The 18,967-nt window shown below is 40.8% G+C and overlaps 1 protein-coding gene across 1 annotated transcript in view; it reads right to left on the minus strand.

Moving 5' to 3' along the window:
* Positions 1-11,080: 11,080 nt before the first annotated feature.
* The window catches only part of LOC307261971 (ryanodine receptor 3), a gene marked incomplete at its 5' end in the record, with an annotated part of 110,426 nt that continues 102,539 nt past the window's right edge, over positions 11,081-18,967 (minus strand). The window contains 15 exons of the mRNA XM_080042704.1: positions 11,081-11,759; positions 12,318-12,369; positions 13,174-13,274; positions 13,940-14,004; positions 14,257-14,413; positions 14,526-14,660; positions 16,272-16,418; positions 16,588-16,648; positions 16,740-16,867; positions 16,995-17,037; positions 17,160-17,290; positions 17,564-17,758; positions 17,859-17,945; positions 18,427-18,601; positions 18,887-18,945. Coding sequence (XP_079898830.1) covers positions 11,664-11,759; positions 12,318-12,369; positions 13,174-13,274; positions 13,940-14,004; positions 14,257-14,413; positions 14,526-14,660; positions 16,272-16,418; positions 16,588-16,648; positions 16,740-16,867; positions 16,995-17,037; positions 17,160-17,290; positions 17,564-17,758; positions 17,859-17,945; positions 18,427-18,601; positions 18,887-18,945 — 1,632 coding nt within the window. The 3' untranslated portion in view covers positions 11,081-11,663. The remainder of the gene's footprint in view (positions 11,760-12,317; positions 12,370-13,173; positions 13,275-13,939; positions 14,005-14,256; positions 14,414-14,525; positions 14,661-16,271; positions 16,419-16,587; positions 16,649-16,739; positions 16,868-16,994; positions 17,038-17,159; positions 17,291-17,563; positions 17,759-17,858; positions 17,946-18,426; positions 18,602-18,886; positions 18,946-18,967) is intronic.

Consider the following 18,967-nt stretch of genomic DNA (forward strand, 5'->3'; position numbering starts at 1 on the left):
GTTAATTATTGCACCCCCTTCGGACAAAAGCGTTGGTGTTTTTACAATGCAAGCTGTTGTTCCTGGGTGAGCGTACCCATGACAAAGGCATTCAGAAAAAACATATAAAAATTGCATTCTTTGCACTGATGTTCTCGTTTGCTGTTACATGTAATGTATGATTATCAGAGGAAACATTATACGGCTTCAGAAATATTTATAAGTTCCTCCTCGTAGCACCTTTAAGAAATAAAGGGACTTGGGAAAGTCAAGTCAGGGCAAGGTGGAGGATATTTGTGAACAATATTCACAGGGCTGTCGAGATTCTGTTAAGCAAATATTAGCTTACGAACTGATACCCATTCCTGGTCCTGGTCCTTTCCTCATCCCAGTACGGATGTGAATAATTTGCTTGGCGTGATCATGTGCCTCAATCTGAAATCTTTGCGAGTGTTGTAGTGTTGTACAGTCAGTTAAATCATGGCCAACACTCGGCTGGGGGGCAGAAGACGCGCTTCAAGAACCAGAGGAAGGAGGAAAGCTCATGTGGTGCCTACTCTGTATACTAAAACATTTACATATCCTACTTAACTTGTCAGAGATCATGTAGGTATAGGATTGGGTTATATAGCCACATAAAATCTCACCGACAGATGTGGGACCATGGGGTTAGGTAGCATCGGTATTGTCACTACCCGGAGCTGGCAGGTACGGAGCCTGGGTCTGTTGAAGGTGGCGGTTTTAGGCTTTGATAGACATGTGATAGGATAGGGAACAAGTAAGTTATTAAGTTATTTTAAATATTAGAAAAAAGTTTAAAAGTGGATGTCATCATCAAAATGGATGGACAACCAAGAGAGAGAGAGAGAGAGAGAGAGAGAGAGTGTGTGTGTGTGTGTGTGTGTGTGTGTGTGTGTGTGTGTGTGTGTGTGTGTGTGTGTGTGTGTGTGTGTGTGTGTATCACAAAATACTTGTACACTAATGGGTTTTGTACTGCTTGGGCACCACACATTAAATAAAACAAACGCACTCACTCATCGTCAACTGCTAATCCGGGGTTAGGGTGGCGGACAAAAGCGTGAAAAAAAAGTGGAGCAATGACAGGAGCATCTTTTCACAGACTCCCAAGATCAGAAGCTGTGAAAAGTGGAATTGGCGCCAGGAACACCCAATCAGACCCGTCCTTCACACTGTGTTGGAGGACTGTGAAAAGCTCCTTGACCCTCATGCACCAAAACCCATTCAGAAGTATGCAGACTTTTGCAAACTTTGATTTAATCCATTCCGAATTGTGACGAGTTCACAGTTTTCTCTGTGCACATTCAAAATCGACAGGCTGTTAATGACTCAAACTGTGTGTCTGCATGTGTTTAGGGGCACACCTGGCCTTTCTGAGTTTCATTCTATACTTAGCAAAAACAAGAGTCACCCTGCTTGTTCTTGATATAAATTGTGCTACATTAAAACAGTGTTTTTTGCCCAAAGCGGTAGGCAAGGTGCCGAATGCTAATTGGGTGAGATGTCTGTCAGGGGTCCTGATGCCTGCGGGCAGTTTACCCAGCAACACCCCCATCTCTAGGATAAGGTGTTTATTTTGGGCATACAGCCAGTGCCCATCATGTGGTCCTGCATCAACCACGCAGACAATTAAGCATACCAGCAAATGACTTGCTCCCACATACACACCATATCCCTTGAATTTGGCGTTGAGATCACCCTGCTGAATATCTCCTCTGGGTAGAGTCTAGAACATGCTGTGTTTTGCTTGAAGTAAGTCTCCTCATACTAATGCAGATTTACCACTTTGTGTCAAATATGAATCAGAATGAGAGAAGTGTCTGTAATGTATCAGCGAGATCAGCCCTATTCAATCTACTTGAATAAATAATTGATACATGCAAAGTAAAGTGTATTCTTGATGAAGAGAGATGAGAGAGCCACTCTTAATGGAAAATAAACACAGATGTCCAGTCCTCCACCACTGCTGAGAACTCCTGGTGCATTGCCTGTCAGAAGTATGGCATGACAGCACAGCCATTGAGTAAATATTAAAAAGTGACATCTCTTCAAATGTCTGAGGAAGAACCAGGGCTAATTCATAAAGTGCCCTTTGTAAAGCGCACTGAGGCAAATGTCTATGTGTGATATTGGGCTATACAAATAAAACTGATTTGATTTGATTTGATTTTGATGGTTTTTGAAAAGCCATACTTGTCTTTCTAGGAGTCTTGTGCTTGAATCTTTAATTTCCCTCCTAAATAATATGCAATGGTTTATTGATGAGATTCACTTCCCTGCGGTGCTGTGTGCTAATTGGCCGAAAGTGTACTGCGCTCAGGAGTTGAGTGATAAGAGAGTAAAGTCAAGGTAGCATCTTTGGATAATTTGCACAGCTTGTGCTTTTGAAGGTCTTGCAATGTGTTGCATGGTATTCCAGGCGCATTAAGCTTTGTAACGCTTCTTTGGAACAAGTTGAAAGCAAACCTTCCACAACTCCATTTACACACGCCATTCACAAACTGTGCACGTTAGCATGCTTAAATCAAATCAGCTTAAGGTGCATTTCCTATATGACTTTGCACTATTTTATTATAATATGCTTAGTGGTTTGAGTTTTTATTTTACAACACAATACATATGAAATACTACATTGCAATATTCTGTTAGGAATATAAAAAGGTAATCGGCTATGTGTTTTTTTCCATCTGCAACCTGCAGGTTCATTTTCAGCTGCCCATTCCAGAGCGCAATGCGGCAATTTAAATGTATTTGCTCTTTAAGACAGAAAATAAATACCTCAGGGAATCTCTAATCTTCCACTTCTGCTGCTGCTGTGGCATCCCTGCTCGTTCCCTGGTCGGTCTGCTGTTCCTGTCTGCCTGGCTGCCTTCTTGAGTGCCCTCAGTAAATGCCTTGTTTTTAGTTTTCTGTTTCCATTTGGTTTCCAACAACATTTAAAAAAAACTACTAACTTAAAAGTATTTATCAGTGAATTGTTATTTTATTTGCATGCATTAACCTTAAGTGTGGATATTTTAGTTTATTTTCTAATAAGTTAAAGGAATACTTCACCCATAAGGAACTGGCGTTCTATCATTATAAAATCGCTATTATAATATAATGAATGAGGCTTTTCCTCCCTCAGTCTTCAGCCTTGGCCTAGCTGTCCTATTAATCCTAACCCTACATTTTACCATGTGTGATGTCACACATGGGAACATGTGGGGTTAGACAGTGAGACCATAAAACACTCTTTCTGCCTTTTCTCAGGCTAGGATGAACCGATGTCTACCATTTTTGCACATTTATACTACATAGGATCTCAGAGTTCAATACACCTTCATATTTCCACCGGTGAAGTAGGTCTTTAAATGCCTTGGTTTTATAATATTAGTCAATTTAAAATAATAAAAAAATCACCTCTAGCCTCTCTATTTGTGGACTTGCTGGCCTGTGCCGATTTAACTTGAGACTGGGAAATTCAGTGTGACATTGAGTGTGTACTGCTGGACAAGTGAGGCAAAAAAAAAAAAAAAAAAAGGATAACCTTAGATGAGTAAAGGAGGTCAAAAATGGCCTACTGTTTGTTTTCTGCTGGAAATACACTCATGCCAACCCTTGTCTCCCTGCATGCGCCAGTCGAGGAGAGGGGAGTCCAAAATCAGAAGCAGCGGCAGCACACCCATAATGGCGGTTATTACATGCTCAATCACCGCAGGTCATTCATCAACTGCAGAGAGGTAATGGCTGGCCATCGCAAGTCCCATCTCCAACAATGATTGCAGCTACAATCCCAACTGTTTTATCTGCAGTCAAAAATAAAAAAGATTCACCGGGAGGATAATACAGATACGATTGTTGTATCTTTGATCAATAACTTATTGTAAAATTCATCTCAGTGCAAGATAACTGCTTCAACATAAAAACCCATTTCAGATAACAATAATACCGCCTTTCTACTCTGGTGACAACTGCCAGCATTGTTTTTATGTGCACAATAACCTAAAGCTGTCTAAGCTAGCAGCCAGGTCCAGGGGCACGAAATTTAATAAAGAAGAGGGGAAAACAACAATAAATTGCCTTTGTAAGCTGTGTGTCATGTTGAAATTACCTGTGGAACGCACTTGAGGCTTCCACACAGGATCCAATGACATTATTGTGTCTGTTTTCCATTTTCACTGCTGTCCAGAGCAAAATTATATAATTGCGCGTCTCTTTATTAACCTCAGGTCGCCCAAAATACATAGAAAGTTACTTGCCATTAGCTTGTTGCTGTAGGCTCAGGCTTCCAACTCTTCAGAGATCCTCGTGCCTCCGGTGGCCAAGCGACTACAACTCCCTGACAAAATCCTTTCCACATACTGTATGTCGCTCTGTTTGAAACTAAAGGTGCTTTCACCACCACCACTACCTAGCACAATCTCATCATGCAGCTTATAGAGGTTGTAGCTTTGATTGGCAGAAATGGGTTAGCAATATGACAACTTTGCAAACACTTGTGCCTAAGTGCACCCCCAAAGCACCACGATACTTCTGTATGTGTTATAGTTATGTGCTAAGTTGACAACCACCAAACTTTCACCGCTCTCTTTATGACCCGCACCACCATCATAAGAAAGAGCAACCAGAGGCCACAAGGCATTTCTATCCACTGCTGAGGCCGTCAGCCTATGACAGAAGGTCCATTGGGATTTTACATTTTGTCTACTTGAGACACTTACTTGCTCTGAGTCTCCAAATGCTGGCTAACATCCAGAATTGGGGAATCAGCTCAGAAGAATGGGAACGTTTGAAAAGGGGGGCCACCTCTCTGTCCTTCCCTGACTTGCATTAGTCAGCATCAGTGTCAACCCCATTCATACTCTGCTTTGATAATAACATGTTTTATTCATAGATGGAGCAAGCCAAATTAAATAATACAATCACTGTGCTCATTGTCATCATCAGTCATCTTTTTCTGTGTATGCCAAGCGCTATGGCAAATTTTCTTTGCAATTTTTCATTGGCTCTTGCTAATGGTGAATTGCATGGTGTGATGAAACTGCAATTATCTTCGAAATAGAGGTTGCTTTGGAAAACTATAATCAGGAAGCTTGCAGCACTATACACTCCAACACGTTTACCTTGATTTAAGCCATCCATTTGGCAAAAGGTAAGTCTGCCATGTTTCTATCGGCTTAAAAGCTACTGATAACTACTGACATGAGATTTATGTCGGTTCTCCTATACCTATACTCTGCACTCCAATTCAATCCAAAAGAAGCAAATAAGCTTATTTCCCAAGATGGCAACCTTTCAATGCACAGGCTACAATATAGATATTCAAATTGATGAACAAAGTCTATAATCAAAACCACATAGACTAATCAAGCTTTTAGAGTCACACAGTCACACACTCCTCTTGTTTGTGATTCTGATTCGTCCTCTCCACGTATGTTTGGCCGGGTGTCAGAACTGGATCTGTACTTGACTTGTCCCCTGCCGTATCAGCGCAATAGAACACCCGTGGAGTATGAAGCAGCCTGTTCAGCTCACTTAAAGCCTCGCTCAGCACCGCTCACCTCGCATCACTGTCCCTCATGCTGGCCCTGCAGCATTCTGTTACGGAACAGCCTCTGGCTAAAGTGCCTCCGTCTGACCTTGGACATGTAACAGATCCCATTGGACAAGAGCCTAAGACCTAGTTCTCTGCGGATGGCCAAGGGCAAGACAGATCATTACACCTGAGATGATGTTCAGGTCATTTTTGGAGTGGATTGTTTAATCTATCAGTACAACAAGAAGGTTGGCGGTTTCCTTTTCATTAAGAACATTGTTCTGTCTGAATATATCTTACCAAGATGAATTCAATAGAAGTTGACAGATTTAAGCAATTTTCTCTCTTGAGAAGCAAGTGATGGGTTTTCCACCCACATTTTCTAATACCGAACTTGCATGTCCTAGAAAAACATCAGAAGAAACTTAACTGTGTTTTGCCACCTCGGATTTTTGTAAATGCAAGCGACCATCCATCAATCCAATCCTTCCTCATTCAGAGGAAAGTCTTAGATGTTGGAGAACAAAGCATTATGGTTGATGCCGAACGGGGCCACAAAGGGAACTGTGGTCCTCACATAATAAAGGCTCAGACCTCAAGTGCCAATAATAATAATAAGATACCAGATGTAATGATTTACCTTATTCCCCACTGACTTCTTCTCCAAGCTTCCTTGAGGCTGCCATCCAGTTCAATTATAGGTTCTTACAGGTTCACAGACATTTTTACAGGTTTCGAGATTGAAAGTCCTGAAGAACAAACTTTGAAGCGTTAATTCTCTTTGTCTCTTTCGAACCCTGCTGGTGACAAATGTGGAGATTTGAACTCACACACGGACCTTTAGCCTTTTCCAGCTTTGCTCCAACCGTCTTGCTCTTTCTCTCTGCGTCACTCGCACTTAAAACTGCACATAAACTCTATCGATGTAGAGTGAGCTTAAGGGAAGAACGCATCTGTCAGAGGAGTGGATGCCAGTACTGCAGTGTGTGAACTGAGGACAGTGGGTTTAATGTTCGCATGGAGGGTGCTTACTGTATTCATATAATTTCAAACACACATTTATTACTAGTTCGAGGAGGCTGTACACTTCAAATACTAGGAGTTTTATAAGAGCACGTCTGCATTAGTTGTTAAAAAAATGTAATCTCCAGTACTTAATTGTTTCACACTTAAAAATGACATTGTTCATCTGTGCTTGTCTGATAATGTGTCTGGAGATTAAATAACGCAATTCATACTCCTAAACACTCATCATTCTCTAAATTCACGTGTGATTGCATATAATCCAGTCTTGGTTGCTTGTTTGTTATCTGACAAGTGGCAGAGCTGATATGATTTGTGAAATAATCATAATCATTGTTCATAAAAATTCTACCCTTCTGCTGCTCTCACCCGTTTTAGACTTTACATGTCTTGGTTCTAGTGTTGGTCGGACAAAAAGAGCAATTTGAAGATGTCTCCTTGTGCACTGGGAAGAAAACTCGCTTATTTGTGATACAGAGTGTGGTTGAAAGCTCTGGGAAAAGCCACATAAGTAAGTTACTCTTGAGTCAGGATTGTTGCGCAAACTGTTTCTTAACTTGCTTCTTTTTAAAGTCTAAATTGACACTTGCTGGAGTTATAAAAAAAATCATCACGAAAACTATCGTACCAGGTCTCATTTTGTGCAAATAACAAACAAATATTTGGCCTGTATCAATGAAACAGGGGCCAGTCTTCCATTCTGAACGATGCATGCTGTTCTACAAATCTGTAGAAAAAAAAGCGGTATTCCGTTATCAATTAGTGGCATAGATCAGACCTAATAAGTTTGTTAAATAAATGGGAAATAACCCATGTTGCCCCTCTTCTTCCTCTTCCCTCAGTGTGCCAGGTGTAGCCATCAAGGTGTTGTTTGTTGTGTGATGCTGCAGGAAAGGCTCAAACTGACAGGATTCATCAACCAACCGACCATATACGCTGTCAATTGTCACCTTTCAGGACGGTTTCTCTGCACGTCGCCAGCTGCAGGTGACGGCGCAAATTGGGACCGAAGCTGCGCTTCAGTCCATTGTCTCTCTTCCGTCACTCCACAGGGCTGTGGACAGCCAGGCCAGATTCAACTATGGGCTGCATTACATCAGCAATATGTTATATGAGGGAATCACAGAGATAGAAGGAGAATAGGGGTCATGCATTGCAGCATATGCCATTGCTAATCCTATGGCATGTGTTGTGAGATAAAAACATAAAACAAAATCAAAAAAATAATTTTTTGGGAAGTTTTTTTTCAGTAGCTATAGATAAAAGGTTTTCCACTTGAAGAAGTCGGTCGTGAATATATAGCCTAGTCTAACGTGTCCCCTGCGTTGTGTCAGTACACATTAAGCCTCTGGCAATGAATCCTGTTTCATCATGGTTGTATGTAGGAGATCAAGTCTCTGGAGTCTAAAATGTGTGAAGGGCTGTCAGCAACGAGCTGCCCGCTAAATGAACCCCTCTCTTACCATGTCCCATTTGTTCTTTACAAACAGCCAGGTAACATAATAGTGTAACGGTGTTGGCACTTCAGTTCTTCTCGGGGGAGTTTGGTCTTTTGGTTTTTACCTTGTCCATGTTTGTATTGGATGAATACATAAAACTGAAATTGGTGATGAAAGTGCAGAAAGGAAACGTTTGACAACTTAGAAATTATGCCTCTTTGGAGGACCAAACTTCTCTCTACATTACATTTATTTTGTAATAACATATTTGAAGCTTGTTTGGTTCGTCGGAAACGGAATTTAATCTAAAATGATACTTCAAAAGTGTGGAAATGTCCAATATTTCTAATATTTGCTGAAACACGAGTAAGTGTTTGCATAAATTTCCTCGGGCCATGCGAGAGGAAAATGAGAGGCCTAACCTAATTTTGCTGCCAACGATGGGAAACTAAAATTGAATAGGTATAATATGTCTATTTGATGGCTTAATTGTTGCTATTCATGTTGAGAACAGCTCCCCATAGCTTTCATTATGTCAAATTATAAGGAATGATCATATCAGTGGTTTCTCTCGTCTACATAATTGCCACATTATGTTAAATATTATCTTCTTGCTTGTTAGAGGATAGAATAGAATGGGGAACTTTAAATTGAGTTTCAACTGATATTGCCACAGTGCACTCAAAACCATATTTACTAAACATGTACCATGACATTTACAGCATTTGTAAACCATTATTGGAGACTGTTGCTTTTTATTCTTGCAACTACAGTTTATGGTTTGGAGGACTGAAGTTGCTTTTCTAATTTGAAAAATGTATTTTCCTAAATAAAAGTGCGCCAGAACCATAAAATCCAGTTATGGTCGTGCCAGAGCTGTTAAAGGCGGGAGTGGAAGAATTGAGGAGGCAGAGCTGCTCTCAGCAGCAGGCTGCAGCACTGTGTGGTGCCTGAGGTGTGGTGACATGATGTGAGCTGACAGGTGGCACCATGGGTATTGGGGCTAAAACTCCCATGATGCAGCCTGCTGAGGCCCCGTCCTACGTCTCTGACCAACCAGAAGTGCACATCTACTCAGCCAGTGTGTACCCCCCTGTAATTAAAGGCTCCTGGATGGTCACAGTTGTCTTATAGCTTTGTGGTTTGGGGCAAGTAAATGAACGTAGGGCTCCTGCACACAGTGGGTATCTTTTCTTGTAAAGATCTGGATTAGCTGCAGAGACAGATGCTGCATCTTGCTGAATTTTGGCCTGAAAGGATTGTGTGCCGATGTGAACAGGTTAAGGTTTTAAAAGCTGAGATGTATTTGTGTGGGGTGTATTTATTATTCCACGTATTAAAGGCACTACGAGTAAGTCGGCACGTTGGCGACACCTTTGAACAAAAGCGGTAGTATTATTACGACGCCAGCTGTCGTGAAGCTGTTTGCTTGCTCGTGCAGGGCTGCAAGATTCAAATAATCAGGAAGCAATATGGTGCGTGTCCGTGTGTGGACTCATTTCGGCTCGGTGAGAGTGGTGGTGACACAGCATCTACTAATGCCAGTAAGTGCTAAACACTCCTGATTGCAATGAGTTGATGCATTGTCACCTCTCACGGAGCTGAACGAGTCTTTAGTAGGCTACCGCTCATTCATTTAGGAGTAAACACTGCAGTCTAGGTTCACTCCGTGAAATTGTGTAGGCCTATACGTTGCTTGGCAACGCCCTCCCACCCGCCTATCACTCTCCCTTTTTTGCTTTTCTTCATTGCATTTTCTTTTTTTGCTTTGATGGTTCAGCCCCGTTATCAATTATGACGACAAATAACTGTCTCAAACAAGGCTCCCGCTCCCCTTCTAGGGTGACCAGATCGCATTTCCATTACTTTTCACACGTCCCGCAAATTGAGACGTTGTCCCGCATTGTTATTGAAAGTGAGCCCCCCTTTTTAAATGCGTGTTTTATAATCTGGTAGCCTATATATCCGATAGCTGTGTGGAGACAGCAGTCTGTGAGTGTGCGTCTCTCCGTTTGTCTCTGTGTGTGTGTATCGCACTGTCGGGGGGCTGCTGGGCTCAGTGGCTCTGTGAAGGTGCTGCCTGCTTCGGCATTTCCTTTCTGTTACTTCAAAATAAAAGCCAACTCACGTTTGTCAAGTGAAATGCTTATGTGAAGCCAGTGAAATGCTTTTAATGTGAAGCCGCAGCCTTAACTCTATTTGTTTAACAGTAGCTAACTTAACTGCTGCGCGCTGATCTAAAGATAGTGTTTTTTAATATAGAAAGCCGTGTCTCTGGCATTACTGGTGGTGACACGAGTTTATTTTGCTAAAGAAAACGGCACTTTGTCCCGCACAAACGTAGTCTTTGTCCCACATCTGGTGAATTGGGATCTGGTCTCCCTATCTCCTTCCCTCACCTGGAGCCATAGGCTTCTCAAATCGCGTTCCTGCGCCACACTGAAATCTGCGACCAATGCGGATATGTGACCATAGAGCATGCACGCGTGAACCGAAAATCGGACTGGGTGTACGACCAGATCAAATGCAGTAATAAAAACTATATAAAAACGTCTTTCTTTGCACTGATGGACTTGTTTGCTGTTAAAGGTAATTTATGATTATGAGAGGAAACATGAGGCTGTTTAAAAGATATTTAAAAGTTACTCGTTGCCGCTTTAAATACAAATATTTATAATAATCATTACTATTTCTTGCATTTATTTCTTTATTTTTTCCCATCAAAAGAAATGCACAGATCAGCAAAGCTACTACATACAAATGGCCATACAATAGCAATTACATTTTTGTTCTGTTTGAAGGTGTTCGGTAAATTCGGACATCTTTACACTTTGTACCTTGAAAGTTAGCAGTTTATGCTGCATTCAGCAAAATATTCAAAATAACTTAAAAATTCAAAATCAAACCAATGCTGTTATTAAATGTTCAAATGAAAAAAAAAGTGTCCAGTCACAAACTCATATCTGAACAGCTACTTTTTTTTTACTGCTCCAGGAAAATTACTGTTTATACATACAATAAAGAAATAACAGAAGTTTTGCATAGCTTCATTGTAATGTAGATACAGTACAGTAAGGCACTTCATGAAAAAAATTAGGCATTTTTTTAATCCAATATAATAAACCTTTTTTTGCCACTTCACTCTTAAACTTCATCTCAATATGCAAGATTACAACATCTGAAAAAAACTAACTTTTCTCATATCACATTTTTCCACACTACGTAAAATCTACTATTCCACTTTCCTTTTGGCATTAAGTCTCAAGTTCAACATTATCAAAATATTGAAGTTGGGTTCTTGTGCATAATATGACTGACACATTGTCCCATAACCCCACACAACCCAGTGTTTCTCCAAAAGACCAAAAAATAAATAAAAATTGTGCAATGATTTGGGGTTATGTGGAGTAAAAGGCAACACGCTGTCAAAAACGGGTCCCAAAACTCAATGAACAAAATGTCTGAGCATGTCACAAGTCATTTCTTCAAAGACCGCCACTGTGCCCCACATGGATAGGAGACACTTCGCTCTTTTGGATAAAAAAGATAGTTCTGTCTCTCCTCAGTCCCGAAGCATTGGCGGGATGACTGTGTGTTGCTGTAGTCCAATAGTCCTGTGTATAGGACTACAAGTTCCAGCGGCCCACTTAATATGAATAGAGGTAAAAAAAGATGGTGTCTGTGTTCTATCCAAGCTGATCTTCGTACTGTTTACGGAAGCAATCTCCGGCTGGGAAGAAATCCCAGAGGCGCTCCTGGTACATCTTCCACACATACGACTCCTAGAGACGGACAAACAGAAATCAAAGTGTTAGTCAAACTTAGAAGTAATTCGCCTTTTGGACATAAAGCGATATGAACGCCAACGAAACATATGCTTAGAGATGGGCTGAACAATCAGTTGGATATTTATATTCAAAATATATCCCAAGAGCTGCAATCTTAATTATAATCTAAATCATTTATACTGTTTTAACACAATTTGTCAGGTTTATATCAGATCTTGGTCAAATGTGACAATACAGAATTAAGCATCAATCCATATAATGACTCTTTTGCACATTATGAATATATTTGAATTATAATGAGTCATTTCAAGTTTACCACTAATGTAATACCCTAATACATTTCAGCTAAATTAGTCAGTGCTTCTATAAAAATGTAAAAGAAAATAATCAGCAACGTTGGTCAGAAAAAATTTGCATTAAGATAGCTCCCTTGAATGACTCAGCCCTTGCACAATGACACGGTATCTCTGACAGTGACAGGATAATCATTGTTTTTTTCGATTGGTTGAAGATTCCTCTGAGAAAGGTTATTAGCTTAATGTTATGCCGTACCTGGCCAGTGTGCTCTGTCTCGTCCTTGTTGATAAGGTACATCAGGAAAAACCTTTCGAAAAAAAGGCCAATGAGACAAAACAAAAATGTCATGACAAACTTTAACATTCTGCCACAAAAAGCATCTGATCACGGTTCTAGTACGGACCGCGGTATCTCTACGGGCATCGCCGCATGCAAAATCATGATGAATACTGTATGAGAGCACACTATCGCAAACCTATTTTCCAACAAAGTTCATGGCATTAAATAGTAATGAAGCTGCATAATGAGGTCGCTCTCATATCCTCCGGCCAGCTGACGACTGTGAGCACAAATGGACTGAGACTCTCTATTGTCATGTGGCATTATGCAGCGGCACTGGGCAAGTAGGAGGGCAGAGGGAAACAGATGGAGAGAATACCTGAAGGGATCCAGTGTTCTGGTTAACTGGGGATATTAGTGACTTCTGTTCAAATGCTGAGATAACCATCAGACATCAGTCAAGTGGTTAAATTGTATAAACGAGGCAAAACATGTTGGTGACAGATTTCAATAAACATTAAAAGGTGTAGTCAGTGATTCTGAAGAGTGTGTGGGCTGAAGAAAAAGTGGTGTCAATACACAGTCTATAGACTCTGTGAACAAGCATGTTGCTTAGGGCCCCCTTTGTTTACACACCAGTTTACAGAGCCTAGCCTGTTTATTAACACCAGATTTTCTTTCAGTGCACACAGTCTGGACAGGTAGCAGACTGCGAGGAGATATTCACTGATTTTGACAAGAAAATGTTATTGACAAGAATTCTCAAGAATTGCAGACTCAACCTTAAAACACCTTAATAATAAAAAGGTTACATAAAATGCTTGATACTTACAGGTAGTTGGCTAGATTGTGCTCTTGTAAGGTGTGAGTCTCGAAGCCATGAGGCGTTGTGTCAAAGTAGTCATTACCGATCCCACAAATGAAACATTTGGTCTGAGGGCAGACAATGAAAAGATAATTGAATCACAAGCACTCTTCTGTTTTTCTTGGCGATTGTTTTATGAAACAAAGACATCCGGAAGACAATTTGCATTCTTTTAAAAAGTGCCACTTTACTCGTCACGGTTAGTCCTACTCAGCCAGTGAACAGTTGTATAATGTATTCGGAGCTTTCAAAAGTCTGAGAAAATACCCTTGAATTGGCCAAGCATGCTCCGATGGATAGCTCGAAGAAACAACATTATGCCGCATGTCTAAAATCAACATGCCCTGAATGGAAAGGGGGTTTTCTTTTTTTAAAGACAGTTAATTTAGAATTTTCTGTAAAAAAACACCAGACTGTGTATAATATGATTGCAATAAAAGAAAATGTGCGCATGCCATGATTAATTTCTTCCTTGTCCCACACACCTCCCCCCCCACACACACACACATTGTGGTCTTATATATTAGTAATATGATATAGTAGTTAATGGAAAAAAGGAAGATTTTTGTAGCTTTCACCATCACACAGTTAAAAAGGTCACTAAACCCTTTAATGTTCTTTTCTTGAGTGGACTCAACCCTGATCCTCACTCCACCCCTGCTTCCCCTGCCCTGCCCTCCCACCAGAACACCATATGTTGGCAATTCTATGTGTGAATGAATTCCACTCTCACCTCCATGTCCTCTTTGACTTGTTCCTGCTGGTCTCTCAGCTCGCCAAAGGCATCGATGATCAAACCTGCAACCACAACGGGACTTACTGTGAGCATATCATATAGACTGTGACTGTCTAATCAACGTAACCACAATCTTAAACCCCTAACTTCCTTATAAGATGGAGTGTGATGTGTGGAGCTGTGAAGGCAATTGCAAAGAGTGTCAGATATATAGTAAGTGTCTTTGCATTTGTTGCAATTTGCTGGAGTACAGTTAGTCATACAGTAAGTTTGATCAAAGTTATCCCTTGGAGAGTTTTTTGCAGTGCGCTCACCCTGGATGATGGCCAGGAGGATGACGATGACGAAAAAGAAGAAGGTGATGTCAAAAAGGATACGCCAGAGCTCGTAAGGGTCGCCAGCTGGGTCCTCGATCTCATCCCCAATGCCCCCTCCTGCTCTAACCCCCACGTACATGTGGAACAGGTAACACTGTGGAAAGACAGAGGGAGGGAGGAAGAGTGCATGGTTCCCTTAGTCTGAGTGTTGGCACCAGGATGTGTGTTTTGTAATGAAAAAGAAACACGTGGAACAGGATGCTCACGGTCATCATGTCGTCACACTTCATATCGGGCTCGTCCTCGTCTCCGCTCTTGTTGTAGAACTTCCTGAAGAAGTTGAAGGCCACCACAGTGTAGAGATAGACCACCACCGCCAGCAGGCCCACTGTCAACACCAGCTTCAGAGAAACACACACGGGAAAAAAAATTAATTTCAGACTTCCTGTTGATTCTAATAAGTGGAAAGGGAGACAGAGTTCAGTGTAAGTACCAATTACACAGACACATTTTCTCTTTAAAGCAAACACATTTTAAAAGCCTCAGGAAACCTGATCTAAAATATTAAAAATCAATATACGATTACGATATTAAATTACAAAAATCTGATCGAAAATAAATGTTCAATGTTAAATCATTTTAAACTTTGTTAAAATAACAGCTGTTCTACTCCAGACTGCTTGACAAGATTGTTTGGGTGTGGTCGTATCAACAGCAACAGCCATTGTTTTTATAGAACGTTTGGGCAGAGAACTGCCGCGATTGGTTCAAAACAATTATTGTGTAATAAGCATCCAAACTGAATATTTATCTAACTCAATGACAAAATCTTTCATTTGGATTGATACATATGCGTAGCTCTTTCTTACTCCCCTTACGATCATGAAAATAACTCCCCAAATGACATAATTAGGATTCAGTGGATTAGGGTTTACATGGGCTTTTAGGGCCTGTTTTAACATCTGACATAAATATCCATTCACACACGCGCCCCATGTACTGTCTTACATGTGAACCTAAATAGCAACAACAGTGGTAGCAGATGCAAACTGCATTTTGATTGACAGTGGGATTGATCTGCCCCAACGGCAGCTGAGTGGAGGTGTCGCCGATTCCTTGCGGCCTCGCCATTCGGGTGTCACTCCGCCCTTGGAGATTGAGGTGACATTATATTATGATTTGTGCCTGTGGTCAGTGGACATGGCAATCAGTCAGAATTGGAGGGTTGAGACAAACGGAGGCAATTAAGCCATTTCAACTCAAATGTCAGAGGATACTGGACGCATCTATATTTCCCATGTATGATTCCCCGCCTCCTTCACTTCAAGTATCTACCTTCTGCCTTGGTTCTCCCAATTATCTCACAAGGGAGAGATGCAAATATTTGAATTGACACATACACATACAGTATTTTACTGGATGACACATTCTGCTCAACAAGTTGCAAAGAAGAAGGTGACAAAAGCGAAAAGTGTGATACCTGCTAACCTTATACATAGAGTGTAGAGAAACAGAGAGTTTTCCCAGGAGTTGGTAGACCAAATCAAAGTTAAAAGGCCATTAGTCAGGTGACAGAACACACATATCTAATGAGATGCCCAAGTTGCTGGTGAATGCTTGAATAGCTTACAGTTTGCTAAATCACCTGATAAGCCACTTTTTATTTACTCTCTCTTTTCCCCCACACTTTAATTTTGTTGGGGAAAAAAGAAAACTCCAGCTGCTTAGATAATCTTGTTTGAAGTTTTTCCATTATTTGCTATTATCAAATAATGTGTTCAAATGATTAAGCAGTAAATCACTGATAATATCTCATGATCAAGTAAAGTAAGACCTAATGTACTGCTTATACATTATTTAATCAGTTATTGGCAAAGGGGACAATAGGCTTGACACTATTGTTACGTGGGTTGTGGTTGCACGTCAGTGAATAAACAGACAGCGGTTTAACCACAGGCTCTGTAGTGACCCCTGCTGCTCGAGAGAAGGGCCTGCATCCTCCCCGCTCTCACCTGTTTGCCGTTGTGCGTGACCGAGGAGAGGATGGTGCGGAGGGTTTTGAAGCCCATGGCGATGTCCAGCAGGTGAGCGGCAAAGAAGAAGTTGTTGTAGTGGCCCAGGATGGACATGGTGGTATACCAAACCAGATACAGGAATGACTGGTGAGGGAAAGAAAAATGAGAAGATGATCAGAATCCATCTTTCAATATGTCATCTATCAATCAATCCATCCATCCATCCATCCATCCATCCATCCATCAAATCGTTCGTCCCATTGTCCATAAGACAACAACATAATGTATCATCCCAAACTGTGTTCAAACTCACATTGTCTGTAAACACCACTCCAAGTTTCCAGACATGGTACTTTGTATCGATTGAGCTCAACCTGGTGAGAGAGAATTAAAAAAAAACTTTATATAAAGGGCTCATATTTCCTATTTGACCTCTGTCTTTGCTTTTGGCGCGTCTGCTCTAACCATGACACCAGTGAGGCCTCCTTAGCCACAGTCTCCTCCGTGGGGTTAAAATCCAGGGCGCTTTTATCCATCCCCAGCAGCTCTGCTATCCTCTCCGCTCCGTACAGGTCTCCATACTTTTTGATCACCTACAAAACCGCAGCAAAACAGAGAAAAAAAGAGAGGAGAGGGTGACATTTGGTAAATATCATCAGATAAGGGTTTATTGTGTGGTGTGCAAAAACAGATTACACAAAAACGACATAAGCCACCTACTTTGCGTTTGACAAATTTATCCCAGTAGTTGTTTGGGAAGGAACTGGTAAAAAGAAGGGGGAAAAAAAAGGAAAAAACTTCAAAAAACAAAATAAATCAGCATTTGACCTTTGTCGATAAGAGATTATGACTGAGAGTGTAATCACGGCGCTGTAGCTGACTCACGGCGTATTGATAACCATCCTGTCCCATTGGCCTTTGATGTCATCGTCCGAAGGCTGCTCTGTGATGTAAAGGCCGGCGAACTCCAACTTCCTCGCTATCTCTTTCTCACGTTTGAACACCACGAGGGGCACCTTGGACACAGAGGAAATGTGGCTGCGTCATTAAAATAGTCAGTAAAACGAATAGCATACAGCACACGTCAAAATGCTGTGTATAAAGCCTGCTTACTTCAACAAAAAAAAACAAGAGGAAGTGCATGACTGTGTGTATGTAGGCGAGCATCAAAACATATAATATTCTCACTGTCATTTAAACCCATGAGCTAAAAAGCAGTGTTGAGATATTTAAAAAAAATATATGTTTGTAATAATGTGTTTATTTACTGTTGGATGGTGTTACTGTACCTTCAGGTAGTAGTATCCCACCACACACAGGAAAGAAATGATAGTGTGCAGTATAGCCAGACAGCGTAGCGTTGGTGCCATGTATCCCGTGCTCTCCTGTAGGACGAAATACTCAAGTGCACCCTCATCTTCCTCCTCCCCTACTCTACCTCGACCATCCCAGGGGTCCTCATCGTCTGAGAAATCCCCTGTCACCTGGAAGACAAGGGGAAGTTTAAAAAGGGATTTTCCAAAGCAGTCACAACAAAAACAACTTACCAAGAATTGATTATGGTACCTTCATTTGAAAGCTTACTTTGTAGAATAGCAGAATGAAGTTGATAGCAAAGGCCACAAAAAGTGCCAGGAAGCGGAGGTTGTAGAAGTTTCTGGCAAGATAATTCTGTAAATCAATAAATAAATCAGTATACAGTAGTTTGTTTTCATGTAACAAGCTGATTTGTACTCTCTTTACTTATGGTAATACAGGTGAATTAAGTAAAATGTTAAACTTATAGATTTCATCATTGGACTTTTCCATTTGATTACTTACATACAAAATATAAATATTAAATTTTTTTCAGAATTGTTGTAATTTGGCAAAACTAATAAACTAATAATGTGTACATTTTACAAACAAAATATTACAAAAACAAGTTAAGATAACGGCTAAAAAACATGGTTGTATAAGAGAAATATGAAGTCGCAACAGACAAGATTTAGTAAAATAATCACTTGAATGTTAATTTTGGACCGTTTATTTAGTAATGGAAGCAAAATCTCAAAATTGACCAGTGCTTGAAAAAACAAAAGTCTTGTCTTGCCAAAAGCTCATAGTTCTGAACTTAATTTTCTAAAAGAGTGCTGTGAGGGAAATATCTTACTAGCGTCTTGGTCTGGTAGATTTCCAAGCCAGCGAAGAAGCTGGCCATGAAGGCCTCTGGTGGTTCTTTCTTCAGGCCGAGCCTCTTCTTTGGGGCTTTCTTCTCCTCCACTGGAGACTCTGGGGGGGCTTCGTCTTTGGCCTTGTCGTGGTCCTTCTTCTCACCATCTGATGAACTGCAACATTCATTTCTTATTAGTGACGGACGGACACATGCTACTGCAAGGTCACAGATATATCCATGAATACAATATCCATGTGACCTACGTACATGGTGTGACACACGGAAGCACTTACAGATTAATTTACATATACAATATCACAAAAAAAACACACTTACACACTCCCTATGCCATCATCATCATGTTTAAAGATGACACAATCACAGAAAATATATCAAAAGAATGATGTCGATTTCAGTTTCACTGAGGACAAGCAATGAATACATTTAGAAAACTTACTCTCCTTTCTCTGAATCAGACTTGTGGTCTCCATTTGAAGGCTTCTTCTTTGCAGCCAGCTATAACAAATACATTGTTATG

The sequence above is a fragment of the Ammodytes marinus genome (assembly GCF_949987685.1).
Source record: "Ammodytes marinus genome assembly, chromosome: 15".
Classification (NCBI taxonomy): domain Eukaryota; kingdom Metazoa; phylum Chordata; class Actinopteri; order Uranoscopiformes; family Ammodytidae; genus Ammodytes; species Ammodytes marinus.